Here is a 21,067-nt window from a genome sequence, read left to right on the forward strand (position 1 = left end):
TGGTACCCCACTGAGGTCCCTGTCCCCCCACCCCCCAAATCTCCAGGAGTTTCCCAGCCTGGATCCAACTACCTTAGCCCCCCCCCCTCGCCAGAGGCTGGGGGGAACCTGGTGACCCTATGCTGCAGCTTTAAAAGAGGGTTCTCGGCCCTTCGTATAAAGGCATAACAGCTCCCATTATAAGGGGCTAATAGTGCAAATGGGCTAATAGTCCAATGGATGTGTCAGCGCATTCATAAAATGTTTCCATCACTCCTCCAAAAGTTGCCTGAAGCGATGCCCCCCTCCAAAAATAAATATGGCCACGATCCAACAAAATTCAGGCGCTTTCAAGAGCGCGGTTAAGGACTTCCTTCAGTCTCTCCCTCTGCACTGGGGATCCAAAACGTAAGGTAAAACTAAAGCAAAAATTAAATCCAGTGCAACGGTATTGGTTGTGCAACCTTATTAGAAAGCCGCAAAAAAAAAAATCAACTCATAATTGCATCGAGTCCTGTGTAATGTACTGAGAGAGGATGTTGCCTATAGGGACGGTCACAAGTCAGAGGTGCCAAGTTCATTTATTATGAGGGCTAGATCTGCCATAAATGAGATCTTGTGTGCCATAAATAGTAATGCCAGGTAGCAGAGTTATAAACTTTATAAAGGACACAAACGCAATTGAAGCTTGAGAGCCAGTTTGGTGTAGTGGTTAAGTGTGTGGACTCTTATCTGGGAGAACCGGGTTTGATTCCCCACTCCTCCACTTGCACCTGCTGGAATGGCCTTGGGTCAGCCAGAGCTCTGGCAGAGGTTGTCCTTGAAAGGGCAGCTGCTGTGAGAGCCCTCTCCAGCCCCACCCACCTCACAGGGTGTCTGTTGTGGGGGGGAAGGGAAAGGGGATTGTGAGCCGCTCTGAGACTCTTTGGAGTGGAGGGCAGGATATAAATCCAATATCTTCATCTACCTCACAGGGTGTCTGTTGTGGGGGGGGAAGGGAAAGGGGATTGTGAGCCGCTCTGAGACTCTTCAGAGTGGAGGGCGGGATATAAATCCAATATCTTCATCTACCTCACAGGGTGTCTGTTGTGGGTGAGGAAGGGAAAGGAGATTGTGAGCCGCTCTGAGACTCTTCGGAGTGGAGGGCGGGATATAAATCCAATATCTTCATCTACCTCACAGGGTGTCTGTTGTGGGGGAGGAAGGTAAAGGAGACTGTGAGCTGCTCTGAGACTCTTCAGAGTGAAGGGCGGGATATAAATCCAATATCTTCATCTACCTCACAGGGTGTCTGGTGTGAGGGAGAAAGGTAAAGGAGATTGTGAGCTGCTCTGAGACTCTTCGGAGTGGAGGGCGGGATATAAATCCAATATCTTCTTCTTTTTCTTCTTCTTCTCTCCCTCTGTACTGGGGATCCAAAACGTAACGTAAAACTAAAGCAAAAATTAAATCCGGTGCAACGGTATCGGTTCTGCAACCTTATTAGAAAGCCGCAAAAAAAAAAAAATCAACTCAGAATTTCATCGAGTCCTGTATAATGTACTGAGCAAGGATGTTGCCTGTAGGGACGGCCACAAGTCAGAGGTGCCAAGCTCATTTATTATGAGGGCTAGATCTGCCATAGATGAGACCTTGATGGGCCAGGCCGTGTGTGTGCCATAAATAGTAATGCCAGGTAGCAGAGTTATAAACTTTATAAAGGACAGAAACACAATTGACGCTTTTTTTTTTTTTAGAACTTAAAATAAAACATGCTTAAAACGTTAGCGCTGGTTGGTCTTCATGGTGCTTTCTTTGTATCACTCCCATGAAATCTTCTTTAACCTTTCTTCAAAGGGAAGGCGTTCCATCCCCTTAAGTTGTCCTTTCCTGCACCTTTTCCAAAGCTATAATACAGGGGTGTCCCATCTTGCTTAACGTAAGAGCCCCATAGAACAAATGTCAGATATTTGATAGCCACAAGACATGAATATCAGATCGAAGGAAGGAGATGAGAGGGAGGGGGAAAGAAAGCAACTTTATTTTTTTTATTTATTTCTGTGGATTTATATTCCGCCCTTTCCCAAATTGGGCTCAGGGCGGATTCCAACATATCAAACAGTAAAACCAATAATTACTCTATTACAATAAAACAGTCAACAATTAAAAACATTAAAAATTAAAACAGTTAAACCAGTAACAGCATGGATAGTGTGGACACTTAACTTTAAATGCATTTGTCAAGGCTCTGGCTGGCTTAGCTTGAAGAAGTGATTTAAAGAGAAATGCCTTCTCCAAGCCAGCCGACAGGACAATGGAGGCTTCAAGAGCCACACAGTATGAGTGAAAGAGCCACCGTTTGGCCACCCTTCCTGTAATATCTTTTTGGAGGTAGGTGACTTACTGCACCCATCGACAAGGTGAAAGCACAAAAAAGCAAGAAGATAATGATGATATTGGATTTATATCCCGCCCTCCACTCCGAAGAGCCTCAGAGCGGCTCACAATCTCCTTTACCTTCCTCCCCCACAACACACACACCCTGTGATGTAGAAGAAGATATTGGATTTATATCCCGCCCTCCACTCCAAAGAGTCTCAGAGCGGCTCACAATCTCCTTTCCCTTCCTCCCCCACAACAGACACTCTGTGAGGTAGATGAAGATATTGGATTTATATCCCGCCCTCCATTCCAAAGAGTCTCAGAGCAGCTCACAATCTCCTTTCCCTTCCTCCCCCACAACAGACACCCTGTGAGGTAGATGAAGATATTGGATTTATATCCCGCCCTCCACTCCAAAGAGTCTCAGAGCGGCTCACAATCTCCTTTACCTTCCTCCCCCACAACAGACACTCTGTGAGGTAGATGAAGATATTGGATTTATATCCCGCCCTCCATTCCAAAGAGTCTCAGAGCAGCTCACAATCTCCTTTCCCTTCCTCCCCCACAACATACACCCTGTGAGGTAGATGAAGATATTGGATTTATATCCCGCCCTCCACTCCAAAGAGTCTCAGAGCGGCTCACAATCTCCTTTACCTTCCTCCCCCACAACAGACACTCTGTGAGGTAGATGAAGATATTGGATTTATATCCCGCCCTCCATTCCAAAGAGTCTCAGAGCAGCTCACAATCTCCTTTCCCTTCCTCCCCCACAAAAGATACCCTGTGAGGTGGCTGGGGCTGAGAGGACTCTCACAGCAGCTGCCCTTTCAAGGACAACCTCTGCCAGAGCTATGGCTGACCCAAGGCCATTCCAGCAGGTGCAAGTGGAGGAGTGGGGAATCAAAACCGGTTTTCCCAGATAAGAGTCCGCACACTTCACCACTACACTAAACTACCTGCGAATAAGAGCTTTAAAAAGCAGCTTGCAAATGGAAAGCGGGGTCTCAACGATAAATCGTATTACCGCTTTTCCACGTCTGACATGACTACATAGCTCGAGAGGGGGACGTAGGGAACTTGGCGTGCGAGATTCTCTATGGTTATTGCAACAGGGTTTTTTTTTTAAATGGCCTTTCTGTTGCCGAGGGTGTCCTATCTTCATTAAGCGAGTCTTCTGTGCGATACAGATATTTGAAGAGCCTCCCCTCCGATGCAGCTGAAGCAATAAAGCTTTCGGCAAGATCGCTGTGTGCACAGAGCCCGTCTCGGTGGAACGGGATTGATGAGCTATTTTCAGGCGCGCGCAGAGCATTCTTCTGGCTCGCCTCGACCCGCTGTACGCCGAGCGTCTCTTCTCCCTGCCCCTGGGACCCGGCGCAGTCAGAGAGATGCAAAAATATTCTGCCCCCAAACCGTCCACTAATGAGAAATAGAACCGGGTCTGGCATCTCCCCTTGATGGCACTTGAGCTGATGGTGTGTGATTACTGCTGTGACATGTTTTTTTTAAAAAATGAGCTATAATAGCGCATGAAGCGGAAGGTGCTGGGGAGGCAGAGCGGAGGCCTTCTGAAGGCAAGCGAACGCATTTTTTCTTGTGTTTTTTTAGAATCGTAGAATTGGGAGTTACCTCCAGGGTCATCAAGTCCAGGGGTGGCCAAACTTGGTTCACGTAAGAGCCACACAGAATAAACAGATGTATGAGAGCCACAAGACAAGGAAGCAAGCAAGCAAGCAGTGTTCCCTCTAAACTGAGTTAGTGTGAGTTAGGTCACAGCTTTTTAGCCTCCGGCTCACACACGTTGGTCTTAGCTCAGGAAGGATGGCCCCCAGAGCAAACTAATTTATGCAGGAGCCAAATTGCTCACTCACAACTTACAACATAGAATTTTTGCTCACAAGACTCCACAGCTTAGAGGGATCATTGGAAGGAAGGAAGGAAGGAAGGAAGGAAGGAAGGAAGGAAGGAAGGAAGGAAGGAAGGAAGGAAGGAAGGAAGGAAGGGAAATAGATGGGGAGAGGAAGGAAGCAAGAAGAAGAAGATATTGGATTTATATCCCGCCCTCCACTCCAAAGAGTCTCAGAGCAGCTCACAATCTCCTTTCCCTTCCTCCCCCACGACAGACACCCTGTGAGGTAGATGAAGATATTGGATTTATATCCCGCCCTCCACTCCGAAGAGTCTCAGAGCAGCTCACAGTCTCCTTTCCCTTCCTCCCACACAACAGACACCCTGTGAGGTAGATGAAGATATTGGATTTATATCCCGCCCTCCACTCCAAAGAGTCTCAGAGCAGCTCACAGTCTCCTTTCCCTTCCTCCCACACAACAGACACCCTGTGAGGTAGATGAAGATATTGGATTTATATCCCGCCCTCCACTCCGAAGAGTCTCAGAGCGGCTCACAATCTCCTTTACCTTCCTTCCCCACAACAGATACCCTGTGAGGTGGGTGGGGCTGGAGAGGGCTCTCACAGCAGCTGCCCTTTCAAGGACAACCTCTGCCAGAGCTATGGCTGACCCAAAGCCATTCCAGCAGCTGCAAGTGGAGGAGTGGGGAATCAAACCCGGTTCTCCCAGCTAAGAGTCCATGCACTTAACCACTACACCAAACTGACTCACCAGTGGAAAGAGAGGTGGAAAGAAAGCAACTTTAATTTTAAATGCATTCTCCAAGCTGCCAGCTGGCTTGTCTCGGAGAAGCGATTTAGAGAGAAATGCCTTCTCCCAGTCAGGCGGTGGGAGCTTTAAGAGCCACGTAATATGTGTGAAAGAGCCACATGTGGCTCCCGAGCCGCAGTTTGGCCACCCCTGATCTAGTCCCACCCCATGCACAATGCAGGAAATTCGCCAATACCTCCTGCCCACGCCCAGTGACCCCTGCTCCAAGCCCAGTAGACGGCAAAAAAAAAAAATTCTCGAGGATCCTTGGCAAAACTGGCCTGGAGAAGATTGCTGCCTGACCCCAAAGAGGTGAGCAGCATTTCCCTGGGCGTGTAAGAAGGGACCACGAGACCTAAGCACTGACTCAACCCTTCCTGCTCTTCCTTTTACGACCTGCCTATGTTCACAGGATCAGCATTTCTGTCAGGTGGCCATTGAGCCTCTATTAAAAAACCTCCAAAGAAGGAGAGCCCAGCACTTCACGAGGAAGCCTGTGTTCCTTCCACTGTGGAACCTTCTACCGGAACATTCTTCCTGATGTTTAGTCAAACCTGTTGGTTCTTGTCCGACCTTCTGGGGCCACAGAAAACAACTCCACACCATCCTCTGTATGACAGCCCTTCAAGCACTCGAAGATGGTGATGGTATTCCCTCTCAGTCATCTCCTCTCCAGGCTAAAATGCCCAGCTCCTTCAACCTTTCCTCATAGGACTTGGTCTCCAGACCCCTCACCGTCTTCGTCGCCCTCCTCTGGACCCGTTCCAGCTTGTCCAGATCCTTCTTAAATCGTGGTGCCCAAAACTGAACACAATACTCTAAGTGAGGTCCAACCAGAGCAGAGTGAATCGACACCAATGGTCCTCATTAACCGTTGTTCTCTGATCATACTCAGTTGGAGTGAAATTGTGCTCCTGTACAAACCAGTGGACGAACTTGCCTTAGTGTTAATGGCACAGGAGGCATGCTAGCTCCCGAAACGGTCATGTTGAAAACCCGGAGAAATCCACCTTGTGGTGACGTGCGTATTAGAAGCTTGGAGACGGCTCTCTAAGGGCGAACCAGCTCACCTCTCAAACCTGGCCTAAACAAAAGCTGATCGGGAAATGATTTCTCCAAGAGGTTGCTCCTATTTTTCACTTAAGCTTGAGATCAGGGATCCTGCTATTAAAAAAACAACCCGTGAGAACTCGACAGTCAGCGATGGGCATGCCCTGCAAGGCCACGAGAGACTGGGCCACTCACTGTGCTTGCCGTTAACATGAGAACACGTCAGAGGAAGCATCTGAAGACCCTGCAGGTATGCCTCGCATACCTGCAGCCTTTGCAATAGAAAAGGCCAACGCCATGCTGGGAATTATTAGGAAGGGAATTGAAAACAACGCAGCCAGGATCATAATGCCCCTGTATAAATCGATGGGGCGGCCTCATTTGGAGTACTGTGTGCAGTTCTGGTCGCCGCACCTCAAAATGCATTGGAAAAAGTGCAGAAAAGGGCAACTAGAATGATTCAAGGGTTGGAATACTTTCCCTATGAAGAAAGGTTAAAACGCTTGGGGCTCTAGCTTGGAGAAACGTCGACTGCGGGGTGACATGATAGAGGTTTACAAGATAATGCATGGGATGGAGAAAGTAGAGAAAGAAGTCCTTTTCTCCCTTTCTCACAATACGAGAACTCGTGGGCATTCAATGAAATTGCTGAGCAGTCGGGTTAGAATGGATAAAAGGAAGTACTTCTTCACCCAAAGGGTGATTAATATGTGGAATTCCCTGCTATAAGAGGTGGCGGCAGCTACAAGCGTAGCCAACTTTAAGAGGGGATTGGATAAAAATATGGAGCAGAGGTCCATCAGTGGCTATTAGCCACAGTATGTGTGTGTGTGTGTGTACACACACACACACACACGCACATGTATTGGCCACTGTGTGACACAGACTGTTGGACTGGATGGGCCATTGGCCTGATCCAACATGGCTTCTCTTATGTTCTTAATATCTTGTTGGTACAAGAATCAAGATTGGGGAAAGGGAAGAAGAGTGATTCAAAAGAATGCTTTGGGAGAAAGATAATTAGAAGCTGATACTATTTCAGATTAGCAGAATGCTCTGGGGGGGGCATTGTTTTGCTTACACGCAGTGTTGGTTTCCTTCGATTCCGGCCAATGCATTTGATGCATTTTGTCCCTGGCTGCTGCCAAAGCAAACATAAACTGTTAGTGGCTCAAGGCTTTTTTTTTTTAGCAGGAACTCCGTTGCATATTAGGCCACACCTCCCTGATGTAGCCAGTCCTCCTGGACCTTACAGCAGGCCCTGCACAAAGAGTCCTGTAAGCTCCAGGAGGATTGGCTACATCAGGTGTGTGGCCTAATAGGCAAAGGAGTTCCTGCTACAAAAAAAAGCCCTATCTTTGGCTATTAGGCCACCCACCCCTGATGCAGCCAATCCTCCTGGAGCTTACAGCAGGCTTTGTAAGAAGAGTCCTGTAAGCTCCAGGAGGATTGGCTACATCAGGGGGCCGTGGCCTAATAGGCAAAGGAGTTCCTGCTATGAAAAAAGCCCTGGTAAGCGTCATGCAGGATTCTAGCTCGGTGTAACCTGGTATTTTCACCAAAACCAGGACTTCTTAACGTGACTGGTTAACTCAGTAACTTGTGCGAGTTTTTGACTTATTTGCTAGATCCTGTATTTATTTATTTATCTATCAGATGTGGGGGGGAGAGTTGCCACTCACTGGAAGGGTCTTGTGGCGACTTACAACCTTAAAACTCAATAAAGTCAAAAAACCCACTTAAAAACAAATAACAGATATAGACTATTAACATGAAAATGTTAAAAATACACGGCTATCGCCATACAGCTATTAAGACAGCCCAATCACATGGTTAACCTCTTAAGGACATCCTAAATAATTCAGCTTTTCATGCCCTGCGTAAACTAAACAAGTCAAGGTGTCATCGAAGAGAGCATTCCTCAGGAAAGGGGCCACAAGCGAGAAGGCCCTTCCCCCCGTGACCCCTAACTGATCCATCCTGGAGCCAGGCACCTGTAGGAATAATAGACTCATAGAATTGGAAGGGACCTCCAGCGTCATCTAGTCCAATCCCCATGCACAATGCAGGAAGTTCACAAGTACCTCCCCCTGCCCTCCTTCTCATGGTCTACCTAAGTTCACAGAATCAGCTGTCAGATGGCCATCTAGCCTCTGCTTAAAAACCTCCAAAAAGGAGAGCCCACCACCTTGCGAGGAAGCCTGTTCCACTGAGGCACCACTCTGTCAGGAAGTTCTTTCTGATGTTTAGCCAAAAATAAATAAATTTTCAACCCATTGGTTTTGGTCATCTCCTCGCCAGGCTAAACATACCCACCTCCCTTGAGTAAGGGCCTTTCCCTTGCTTCCAGCTCTCCAGACAACAGCCCACCCCCAGCTAAGCCTTCCAGGGAAAGAACACCCACTTCCTGGGCTTGGCCCTTTTATCTTCTCCTCCCAGGCCCCACCCCTCTCTGGGCCTGTTTCCCTCCAAACCCCTTGCTACCCAATCAGAGGGACAGAGGGGATCCTGGGAGATGTAGGCTTTTCCCAGTAACTCCTAAGCAGGCTTCCCTGGGGCCTGCAGGCCTCACTAGGCCCAGGGTCATGACAGGCGCCAAATAGGGTGTCCCCATGTGACTCGGTGATGCTATCATCGCGGGGGGAGGGGGTGCCAGAAGTTAGCCTTGCCGAGGGTGCCAGACAGTCTACGGCAGGGGTGGCCAAACTTGCTTAATGCAAGAGCCACATAGAATAAATGTCAATTGTTGGAGAGCCGCAAGACATCAACGTCAGACGTTTAACAGAAGGGAGGGAGGAAGATGGGGGAGAGGGAGAGGTGAAAAGAAAGCAACTTTAATCTTAAATGTGTTCTCCAAGCTGCCGGCTGGCTTGGCTTTGATGAGTGATTTAAAGAGAGAAATCCCTTCTCCCTAGGGTTGCCAAGTCCAATTCAAGAAAGATCTGGGGACTTTGGGGGTGGAGCCAGGAGACATTAGGGGTGGAGCCAAGATCAAGGCTGTGACAAGCATAATTGAACTCCAAAGGGAGTTCTGGCCATCACATTTAAAGGGACGGCACACCTTTTCAATTCCTTCCTTCCATAGGAAATAATGAAGGATAGGGGCACCTTCTTTTGGGGCTCATAGAATTGGTCCCCCTGGTCCAATCTTTTTGAAACTTGGGGGAATTTTGGGGAGAGGCACTAGATGTTATTCTGCAAATTTGGTGCCTCTACCCCAAAGAACAGCACCCCCAGAGCCCCAGATACCAGCAGGTCAATTCTCCATGATTTTCTATGGGAATAAATCTCCATAGGGAATAACAGAGTTCCCAGCAGACATTTCCCTCCCCTCCCCCCGCTTTCTGATGACCCTGAAGCGGGGGGAGGGTCTCCAAACCAGGGGATCCCCTGCCCCCACCTGGGGATTGGCAACCCTTCTTCTCCCAGCCAGCCAGTGGGGTGGTAGCGGCTTCGAGAGCTACACAATGTGTGTGAAAGCGGCACATGTGGCTCCCGAGCCACAGTTTGGCCTCCCCTGGTCTAGGGCTTGCTCTCCGGGGCGCAACCCAGAGCCATGACGCCTTGGCTGTGCAGAGGGGTGTAAAGTTCCCTCCATGCTAGCGATATATCCAAGACTGGTTTGAGAAGGTGGGTCAGATTTAGGTTGCAGGATCTTGGGGCTCTGTCCCGTGCTACTCTGGTACTGTTGGAAAGTCAGAGATCAAGCGGGAGGGGCCCACAGCCTGGCGGCTTCCCGTACTAATGGTGCCATGCTCTCTGGGCGTTCTGGCACAGGCATGCCCGCGTTGTTGTTATCTCCAGTATCAATCCTCTATTTTATTGTACTTACTTACAAGATTGGTGTCCTGCCTTTCTTCTGGATCAGGGCTTCCCAAGGTAGCTAACGATTAAAAACAAAAGTATTTAAAGGTACTCCGTAAATTCAATCAAAACCAAAAGTAAAATACAGAAACCAAACGCCCAGGATGACAACAGGTTGAAATCAAATCGAAAGAGTTTTCGGCTAAACATTAAGGAGAACTTCCTGGACAGAGCAGTTCCTCGGTGGAACGGGCTTCCTTTTGAGGTGGTGGGCTCTCTGTAGGTTTTTAGTGTGCCCTTATCACAGCCTTCTTAGAATAAAATCAAGGGGTCGTACATTCTAACATCTCTGCATCCAGCAGCCCTGAGAAAAGAAAGGAACTAGCACATAAGAACATAAGAGAAGCCATGTTGGATCAGGCCATTGGCCCACCCAGTCCAATACTCTGTGTCACACTTAAGAACATAAGAGAAGCCATGTTGGATCAGGCCAATGGCCCACCCAGTCCAATACTCTGTGTCATACATAAGAACATAAGAGAAGCCATGTTGGATCAGGCCAATGGCCTACCCAGTCCAACACTCTGTGTCACACATAAGAACATAAGAGAAGCCATATTGGATCAGGCCAGTGGCCCACCCAGTTGAACACTCTGTGTTACACAGTGGCCAAATAAGCCAGGTGCCATCAGGAGGTCCACCAGTGGGGCTAGATGCCCTCCCACTGTGCCCCCCCCTCCAGCACCAAGAATACAAAGCATCACTGCCCCAGACAGAGAGTTCCATATCCCACTACAATGTCACAGCATTCAGACTCCAAAGCAGCCGTGGGCATCTCTTGATTGTGTGGGCCAGCTCTCGGAAGAGACAGTTGATTAGTCGCACGCTCCACTTTGCATCTGCACAAATAAGCTCGTCGAACTAACACAACCGTGCCTGATTGTCAAACGGCTTCTTTCTCGGCTCTCTCCGATTCCGCATGCCGCTCTACTGCAGACCCCTTTCCGCTAACGCCCCTTGTAACGTTACCGCGCCTCCTGATTAGCATTATAATGACTGCAGCAGAGATGTCCGAGTGCTGGAGGGAGGGTTTTGCAGGAAGCACTGCTGGATTTATAACCCCCTTCCCAGCTGTGCTTTGACGCTTTTTTCCTTTTTATTTTGTGTTTTGGGGGTGTTTATTTCTCTCTCTTTTTTTTTGCTGTGACCACTGAACTGCACGCTTTTTTCCCCCCCGCGCCTCTCTCATCCTTCTGCTATGGCCCCAGGACTTCTTTGTGAACAGTAACTCCAAGCAGGTAAGTCCGCTTCCTTCAGAACGAGCGAGAGATTCTTTGCAATTAAAGTGCCGGAACTTAACGTATTCGCTTGCTGGAGGTCGAGGCAACGGGGGCGGGGCCTGGCTCTCGGAAACCATTTTGAGATTTATTTATTTTTTTGGTACCTGTTTTGTGGAAATATCACGGTAGCTTTGTGGCTGCTTAAGACCCAAAGAGCTGCGTATGAAAACAACGCAGAACCAGGGCCAGCTCTGTTACTAGGCTATCGTCTAGGGTGCTGGCCTTCTTGGGGCGCTGAAATGAGTGCCCCCTCATATGACTCAGTGACAAAGGGGCTCTTTTTCCTCTGCATATTAGGCCACGCCCCCCTGATGTAGCCAATCCTTCTGGAACTTACAGAAGACCCTGTACTAAGAGCCCTGTATGGTCTTGGAAGATTGGCTACATCAGGAGGGGCATGGCCTAATATGCAGAGGAGCTCCTGCTAGAAAAAGAGCCCTGGGTGACATCATGGTGTCCAGCCTGGGTGCCTCTCTGAGTTCCCCCTGTGTGAGACTCTCAGAGTCTTTGAGAGGTGTGAGCAGTGGGGTTTTCTCCCTTTTCACCCCTGGAGTGCAAAAGCAGGGAAAGGATCTCCCCCCATGCCTTTTGGAGACCCCAACAGGTGTGGGCGGTGGGGGTAGCCACCCATCTCCTCTGATGCCTGCGCCAGTTTGGTGTAGCAGTTAAGTTCTCTTACCTGGGAGAACAGGGTTTGATTCCCCACTCTTAAGTTCATATGAACATATGAAGCTGCCTTATACTGAATCAGACCCTTGGTCCATCAAAGTCAGTATTGTCTTCTCAGACTGGCAGCGGCTCTCCAGGGTCTCAAGCTGAGGTTTTTCACACCTATTTGCCTGGACCCTTTTTTGGAGATGCCGGGGATTGAACCTGGGACCTTCTGCTTGCCAAGCAGATGCTCTACCACTGAGCCACCATCCCTTCCAACTCCTCCACTTGAAGCTGCTGGAATGGCCTTGGGTCAGCCATAGCTTTCATAGGAGTTGTGCTTGAAAGGGCAGCTGCTGTGAGAACTCTCTCAGCCCCACCTACCTCACAGGGTGTCTGTTGTGGAAGGAGGGGGCAGTAAAGGAGATTGTGACCGCTCTGAGATTCAGAGTACAAGGTGGGCTATAAATCCGATATCATCCTCCTCATATCCTTCCACAGCCTGCTTGGGAGGGCTTTGTAACCTGTCCTCCACTTGCTGTCTAGCACTGCTGCAGGGGGGCACGTATGGGTGAGAAAGCCCACAGGAAATCGGACACAAGTCTTTCGTTCTGCATTTGCACCAGCGAAAAGGTTGGCAGCCTGCTAACTAACCTGACCAGTAGCCATTTGTTCTTGTGTTCACCCAGCTCTTAAACTCATTTCTGCAGATGGCCAATTGTATGTTAGGGGTCACTCGACTCAGGTCACTCGGTGGGGGCAGGAATTAATCTCATGCATTTACTGAAATACTGGTGCACTTCCTTCCCGGTCGGGTATAACATCAGGATTGTCCGGTTGCCATTGTCAAAGTGATTTGAAATTTTGCCTTTCAGCAGTTGACCTATTGTCAGAGTATAGGTCAGGGTATCGAAGCTAAATATTTCCTGGAGGTTTTCAAAAACCTTACTTGCAGGGCTTTTTTTTTGTAGCAGGAACTCCTTGGCCTGTTAGGCCACACACCCATGATGTAGCCAATCCTCCAAGAGCTTACAGGGCTCTTCTTACAGGACCTACTGTAAGCTCCAGGAGGATTGGCTACATCAGGGGTGGGTGGTCTAATAGGCAAAGATGGGGCTTTTTTTGTAGCAGGAACTCCTTTGCCTATTAGGCCACGCCCCCCTGATGTAGCCAATCCTCCAAGAGCTTACAGGGCTCTTCTTACAGGACCTACTGTAAGCTCCAAGAGGACTGGCTACATCAAGGGGGGGTGGGGTGTAGCCTAATATGCAAAGGAGTTCCTGCTACAAAAAAAGCCCTACTTATTTGTAATGTTAAAGCCATAGGAAGGCCAGATCCTTTCTAGGCTTGCTCTAGTGTTGTCCCAGTTTGGGGTTATCCCAACCTTCCATCACTCATTTGTCTGTCCCTGTTTCTCTCCCTTCTCCACCTGCTTTGTTTTTCTCACCTCTTGGACTTCCTCTGATCTGAGTTTTAATTCTTTCTTCCCCTCCATCTCCCTGAGTCCTAAGCAGGGGTCGTTTTGTAGAAAAATAGGTGGTGGAGCTCATTAGCATAACTCATTAACATATGCCGCCCCCCCCCCAGCCAAAAGCAACCCGATGCAAGAAAGGAGAGCCCCGGGCGAGCGAGGCCTGCTTGGACTGGCTGGAGATCCAGCCAGCCCAAGCAGGCCTCGTTCACCTGAGGCTCTCCTTGACTACCGCCCCCCTCCCAGTCAAAAGGCCAGCAAGACATCTGCCACCCAAAATCACATAAGAAATGGAGAAAGGGTGGCGTGGGCTTCTCCAGGGGTTAATGAGGGCTGCTGGGGGCGTGGCAAAGCTCCAGGTGGCTGGCTGGCTGCCCGCCCTCCTAATCCAGGGATTGTTATGCAGCTGCACCTGCTATTCAATGCACAGTGGTGGATGGAGAAGGAAGAACCCTCAGAAAGGTTCAGGAGCTGCGCTCTGTGAGTTCCTGCTGAATTCAAGGCCTGGTCCTAAGTACCATTTCTTGGGAGGTCCTCAAAGCGACACCCTCTTGTTTTCCCACAGCTAGGTGTTTGTTTGCCTGCCTGCTTGATTTTTGCCTCAGTCAAATTGACCTCTCACTTATAAGCACTACTGAACTCTACTCACCTAAATCTGATGGCCGTCTTACGTTTGAGCAGGGAGCAGAATGCCCCAGTGAAGCACAATGGGGCTTCTCTTCCTTGTCGTCCATTTCCAGTAACCGGCAGCCATGGATGGAGAGAAGTGGGAGGGAGTTGTGCTCTGTGCCTGCTCCCTCCTGGTTTTAGCATTGGTGTTCTGACGCTAGTTTTAAGAGTGAATGCTGGAGAAAATTTCTGTGAGACTTCAAATTCCTGTACTGAAACCTTGCAGCTAAATCTCCCAGGGATCCCCAACAATTCTGAGCCTGCAGAATTCTGACACAACATGGTGGGCAGAGCCAAAATATGGCTGCTGCAGGAAGTGGAGCCAGCCACAAAATGGCCGCCACAGCTTGCCCTCAGGCACACAGCGAAGACCCTTGTGCCATGGTGGCAGCTGCTGACCAGTTTTTTTGTTTTTCAAATCTGCACAGCCAATCAAATCTTCAGCAAGAGATGGCTATACAGAAAAGTGATATTGTAACAAAAGGAAAACAAACTGTATAAAAGTAACAACTGTTGATACAATTCTTGGCTTGCTACTCTATATTTGGAAACAAACAATTTATTGTCAATATTATTGACAAAAAACACTACACTCCGAGCTTAGCACAGAGACATTTTGAATCTGACAAAAGGGTAACCCCTAATGGAAGACTGTTGCTCTCTGAGGCTCCAACTGCAACTGTCTATACAACAATTGTTAAAGATGGAGAGTGTCTAAATATAAATTTGAAGGGAATACTGGGTATCCCATTACTGAACGCAAAGCTTTACCTAGTGAACTGCAGCCTGAAGAAGGCAAATGAAATGGATAGTTGTTACCTAGGCAATCCATTGCTGCTGCTGTTGCTGTAACAATTGTAATTTTGCCAGTGTTGTCAAATTCTGGCATCTAGTGTGTAGTGTTTTTTGTCAATAATATTGATAATAAATTGTTTGTTTCAAAATATAGAGTAGCAAGCCAAGACTTGTATCAACAGTTGTCACTTTTATACAGGTTTTTTTTCTCTTTTGTTACAAAATCAAATTTTCAGCAGCTGTTCAGAAGCCTTGCTGGACAAAAGCCTCATCCACTTTCTAAAAATACTTGGCGAGTGTCATGGTGCCCGTGGGCATCCCGCTGAGGACCCCTGTGTTAGACCTGCTTACACAAAGTAGCCTGAACCATTTGTGGCCCCGTAGCCTCAAACAGTCCACGGGGTAAGGGGCCTCAGTTGGATGTACGAAAATCTTCTCTCGATGGTGAAAGCGTTCCCACCCTGTAAATGGCAGCTTTCTAGAATCTTCCACAATGCCTATCCTTGAGAACCCACGGGGCTGTACAGGGGAACCGACTGCATGCGAAGATGTAGCTCTTCTCCGAAGTCTCTTGAAGCAGGTCACCCTTCCTCCATTTTGAGCATGGATACCTGCTAATACTGAGTCAGAACTAGAGGTGTGCTCCCCCCACAAACCCCCCCCCCCAGTATTTTTCAGGTTCAGATATACCATACTTGAGGAATAGTGATATATACTGATATTTCCAAATCCCAGTATCGGTATGATACTGGGATCCAGGAAATAATTGATATTGCTAAATTTATTTGGCTTCATACCTTCCCTTCCCTCCCCAAGTTGTGCTACAGCAGCAGCACGCCTCAACAAGGGAAAGGAAAGTATGTCTCCTTAAAGCTGGGTGAACTCACACTGCTTCGCTGCGTGAAGCTGAGCCCGAATAAAAGCAGAATAATATTGTCTTTTATTCGGGTGCAGCTAGATAACTAACCGAATCAGGTTAGAAAATCTGATTTGACTGAATAAATACCCGAAAAATACCCATAAGTTTTTGGGTATTTATTCAGCTCAGTCTATACGAAGCACACACCCCTCGTCAAAACCTCAGTTTTTCTCATTCAGGATTGTGTCTCTATCCTGGCTGTCAGTGACTTTTCAAGGCCTCAGGCAGAGAGGAGTATTTTCCCCACCCAGCTTCCTGCCATCCGTGTTTAACTAGAGATGTCAGGGACTGAACCTGGGACCCTGAGCATGCAAACCATGTGCTCTACCACTGACCTCTGGCCCCTTCCCTTACAAGCAGCCCACAGCTTGAAATTTGAAAGCTAAGTTCAACACAGTCCCCAGCTGTTAGTAAAACAGCCCTGAACGGAGCATCATAATTTGTCTGTGCTTGGGAACCCCTTTCTATGTTCCTCGCCGTCCGCACACTTGTGAGCTCTTAAATCGTTCCATCTGGGTCAATATTTACATGGTTTCTTGTCCTCCCCACCCCCCCAGAAAAGAGAACATGCTGGTTTGTGAAACAGCTGATTGTATTTCAGTGGCAGGCTCTGGATTTTAAAGTTGTCAGCTTGCGGGGGGAAACTTCTTGATTGATGCTGAATATGCAGAGTTCCGAGATGTCAGCACTCATCTGTGTATTAATGGATTCTTTTCATGCCTCCCATAGAAAGAAGACACTCTCGATGACACACTGAGTTCCAGGCATAAAGTCAAGGAGCTTTCGGTCATAGATGGACGTAGGGCCCAGAATTGCAACATTCTCCTCTCAAGGTATCGCTGATTCTTTCCCCCCTCCCTTCCCGCTCTCAAAGGAGTCAGTTGTTCTGAGACTGTATCTCTGCATGCAAGTCAGGCATTTGCCAGGGTCTGGAACCCACCAGCGATGCTTGTCTAATGTGGTCCCACAAGGGATGGGAGATAGAGAGCGGCGGGATGATCTCCTGCTTCCACGTGGGCAGGGTGCCATCGGACAGAAAAAAAGTGTAGCCCTTGCGCAAGAGAATTCTACCTTCCTTTTCCCCAGCATCACTGCCAATATGAGTCTCATGAAGCTGCCTTCTACGGAATCAAACCTTCAGTCCCTCAAAGTCAGTTTTGTCTACTCATATGAAGCTGCCTTATACTGAATCAGACCTTTGGTCCATCAAAATCAGTATTGTCTTCTCAGACTGGCAGCGGCTCTCCAGGGTCTCAAGCTGAGGTTTTTCACACCTATTTGCCTGGACCCTTTTTTGGAGATGCCAGGGATTGAACCTGGGACCTTCTGCTTGCCAAGCAGATGCTCTACCACTGAGCCACCGTCCCTCCTACTCAGACTGGCAGCGACTCCTGAGAGTCTCAGGCTGAGGTCTTTCAAACTCAGGTGGCTTTTTTGGAGCTGAGATGATATCGTGCCAATTTCCCAGCGTGATGGCTCCCACCGAGTTGGAAGGGGCCATGCAGCCCATCCAGTCCAACCCCCTGCTCCATGTAGGATCAGCCTAAAGCAGGGGTGTCAAACATGCAGCACAGGGGCCGAATCAGGCCCCCGGAGGGCTCTATCAGGCCCCTGAGCAACTGGCTGTCATCTGCTTCCTTCCCCCTATATTTTGCTTCCTTCTGCATCACAGCTTGCTTTACAAGGCTTGCTCCATTGCACAGGAGCTAAAGAGCAAAACCTCCGTTTTCTCCGTTGGCTGAGGCTCCTCCTTTGGGGAGGAAGGGGGGAAGAATAGCTTGCTTTGCCAGGCTCTCTCAGTTGTACAGCAGAGCTACTGAACCAAAGCTATCTTCCTTCTATTGGCTGAGGCTCTTCCCCACCAGCCCTGGAGAAGGAAGGAAAGAGCCAGAGCTTCCTTTGCCCAGTTCCCTGGATCCCATGGGAGAAATACAAAGAAAGCATCTTTAACACCAAGGAGTGCTAAGCGTGTTTGAAAAGAATATATATTTATGCTTGTCTTTATTTCTTTATAAAATTCTTTATAAAATTTATATCTCTGCTACCTAATCTTAAGTAGGTACACACATGGCCCAACCTGACATGGCGCGTCCCAGCAAGGTCTCTATGTCAGATCCGGCCCTCACAACAAATGAGTTCGACACCCCTGCCCTAAAGCATCTCCGGCAAATAATCATGCAGCTGCTGCTGGACTCATATGAACATATGAAGCTGCCTTCTACTGAATCAGACCCTCAGTCCATCAAAATCAGTATTGTCTACTCAGACTGGCAGCAGCTCTCCAGGGTCTCAAGCTGAGATTTTTCATGACTATTTGCCTGGACCCTTTTTAGTTGGAGATGCCGGGGATTGAACCTGGGACCTTCTGCTTACCAAGCAGATGCTCTACCGCTGAGCCACCAGCCCTCCCCTGCTCTCCAGGGTCTCAAGCTGAGGATTTTCACAACTATTTGCCTGGACCCTTTTTAGTTGGAGATGCCAGGGATTGAACCTGGGACCTTCTGCTTACCAAGCAGATGCTCTACCACTGAGCCACCGTCCCTCCCCTGCTGCTTAAAGACTGCCAGTGAGGGGGCGGTCACCCACCTCCCTTGGTAGCTGCTTCCTCTGTCGAACAACTCTTATCGTAAGCAAGTTTTTCCTAATATATGGTTAATTTAAACCCATTAGATTAGATTAGATTTATTACATTTATATCCCGCCCTCCCCACTGAAGCAGGCTCGGGGGGCTCACAACAATGAAAACAATAAATTACAATAAGACATCCATTCGACAATTGCAACAATTCAAACCATATCAAACAATAAAACGGTTTGGGGCTAGTATCAAATTTTCGAGGGCATTCCATCCTCTTAGGTATCCTTTTGTATTGCTACATCGGCAATTTAATTAGAGGCCAGCCGGCACTTTAGCGGAAGGCTAGCCGAAAAAGTGTTGTCTTGCAGGCCTTGCGGAACAGGGCGAGGCCCCGCGAGGCTCTGACCTCCTCCGGCAGTTGGTTCCACCAACAAGGGACGACGATTGAGCAGGCTCTATCTCTGGTGGTCTTCAATCTTGCCTCCCTCGGCCTGGGGATCAATAGAAGTGTGAGTTCTCTCTGCCTCCTCCAAGTGACAGCCCTTCAGATACTTCAGGAGAGCCACCCTGTCGCCTCTCATCCTCCTCTTCTCCAGACTTAACCTTCCCAAGCCGCTCAGTCTTTCCTCACAGGACTTCTTGGTCTCCAGGCCCCTGCTCATCCTCGTCGCTCTCCTTTGCACCCGCTCCGTTCTGTCCACATCCTTCATGAAGTGAGGCCTCCAGAACTGCACACAGTCCTTCCAGGGCAGCCTGACCAATGCCGTGTACAGCGGGACTATGACCTCGCGGTTTGGATGCTATGCCCTTGTGCTGTTGTGTCAGTGACAAACGCTTGTCTTTGGCGAGTCACCGAGGACTATTTTTATAAAGCAGTACAGATAACTCTCTGGCATGATGCGTAGAAAGATAATTTTCTCTCTCTGTGCTTGGCTGGGAAACGCGATTGTGTAGCGAGGTCATATTTAGTTTTCTCATCCACGCCAACAAATAGTTTCGCTGTTCTGCTGGATCAGACTAGTGATCCATCTAGTACAGCCTCCTGCCTCACACAGTGGCCAGCCAGTTCCTCTGGAGGGCCAGCGACAGGGCAGAGAGGCTGAGGCCTTCAGAAGAACATCAGAAGAGCCCTGCTGGATCAGACCAGTGGTCCATCTAGTACAGCCTCCTGTCTCACACAGTGGCCAACCAGTTCCTCTGGAGGGCCAGCGACAGGGCAGAGAGGCTGAGGCCTTCAGAAGAACATCAGAAGACCCCTGCTGGATCAGACCAGTGGTCCATCTAGTCCAGCATCCTGCCTCACACAGAGGCCAACCAGTTCCTCTGGAGTGCCAACAACAGGGCCAGAGAAGCCAAGGCCTTCATAAGAACATCAGAAGTGCCCTGCTGGATCAGACCAGTGGTCCATCTAGTCCAGCCTCCTGTCTCATACGGTGGCCAACTAGTTCCTCTGGAGGGCCAACAACAGGGCAGAGAGGCTGAGGCCTTCATAAGGACATCAGAAGAACCCTGCTGGATCAGACCATGGGTCCATCTAGTCCAGCCTCCTGTCTCACACAGTGGCCAACCAGTTCCTCTGGAGGGCCAACAACAGGGCAGAGAGGCTGAGGCCTTCATAAGAACATCAGAAGAGCCCTGCTGGATCAGACCATGGGTCCATCTAGTCCAGCCTCCTGTCTCACACAGTGGCCAGCCAGTTCCTCTGGACGGCCAACAACAGGGCAGAGAGGCTGAGGCCTTCATAAGAACATCAGAAGAGCCCTGCTGGATCAGACCATGGGTCCATCTAATACAGCCTCCTGTCTCACACAGTGGCCAACCAGTTCCTGTGGATGGCCAACAACAGGGCAGAGAGGCTTTCATAAGAACATCAGAAGAGCCCTGCTGGATCAGACCAGGGGTCCATCTAGTCCAGCCTCCTGTCTCACACAGTGGCCAACCAGTTCCTCTGGAGGGCCAACGGCAGGGCATAGACGCCAAGGCCTTCATAAGAACATCAGAAGAGCCCTGCTGGATCAGACCAGGGCTCCATGTAGTCCAGCATCCTGGCTCACACAGTGGCCGACCAGTTCCTCTGGAGGGCCAACAACAGGGCAGAGAGGCCGAGGCCTTCATAAGAACATCAGAAGATCCCTGCTGGATCAGACCAGTGATCCATCTAATACAGCCTCCTGTCTCACACAGTGGCCAACCAGTTCCTGTGGATGGCCAACAACAGGGCAGAGAGGCTTTCATAAGAACATCAGAAGAGCCCTGCTGGATCAGACCAGGGGTCCATCTAGTCCAGCCTCCTGTCTCACAGTGGCCAGCCTGTTCCTCTGGAGGGCCAACGGCAGGGCATAGAGGCCAAGGCCTTCCCTTGGTGTTGCCTCCTGCTCTGGGATACAGAGGATTAGGGCCTCTGAATGTGGAGGTTCCCCTCAGTCACCATGGCTGGTAGCCACTGATCGCCTTATGCTCCATGAATCTATCTGATCGCCTTTTAAAGCTTTCTGCTCCTGTGGCCATCACTACATCTTCCAGCAACGAGTTTCACATTTGAATCATTTGCTTTGTAAAGCAGTATTTCCTTTTTTTCCTGTCTGGAACCTACTGCCCGTCCGTTATTGGATGCCCTCGAGTTCTAGCCTTTGGAAGAGGGAGGAAAAATTCCCTTTGCCAGCTCTCTGCACCCCGTGCATATTTTAGAAACCTCTATCCCGGGGGTGGCCAAACTGTGGCCCGGGAGCCACATGTGGCTCTTTCACACATATTGTGTGGCTCTCCAAGCTCCCTCTGCCCTGCTGG

At 49.2% G+C, this 21,067-nt stretch overlaps 1 protein-coding gene and 1 non-coding gene across 2 annotated transcripts in view; one reads left to right on the plus strand and one right to left on the minus strand.

Moving 5' to 3' along the window:
- The window catches only part of DAAM1 (dishevelled associated activator of morphogenesis 1), a 97,050-nt gene that overhangs the window by 39,331 nt on the left and 36,652 nt on the right, over positions 1–21,067 (plus strand). The window contains exons 12-13 of the mRNA XM_060261510.1: positions 11,126–11,155; positions 16,432–16,535. Coding sequence (XP_060117493.1) covers positions 11,126–11,155; positions 16,432–16,535 — 134 coding nt within the window. The remainder of the gene's footprint in view (positions 1–11,125; positions 11,156–16,431; positions 16,536–21,067) is intronic.
- TRNAA-GGC (transfer RNA alanine (anticodon GGC)) lies at positions 16,998–17,064 on the minus strand. The gene has a single exon. It is a non-coding gene; the product is annotated as a tRNA-Ala (tRNA).

This window comes from Heteronotia binoei, chromosome 21, assembly GCF_032191835.1.
Source record: "Heteronotia binoei isolate CCM8104 ecotype False Entrance Well chromosome 21, APGP_CSIRO_Hbin_v1, whole genome shotgun sequence".
Taxonomy (NCBI): Eukaryota; Metazoa; Chordata; class Lepidosauria; order Squamata; family Gekkonidae; genus Heteronotia; species Heteronotia binoei.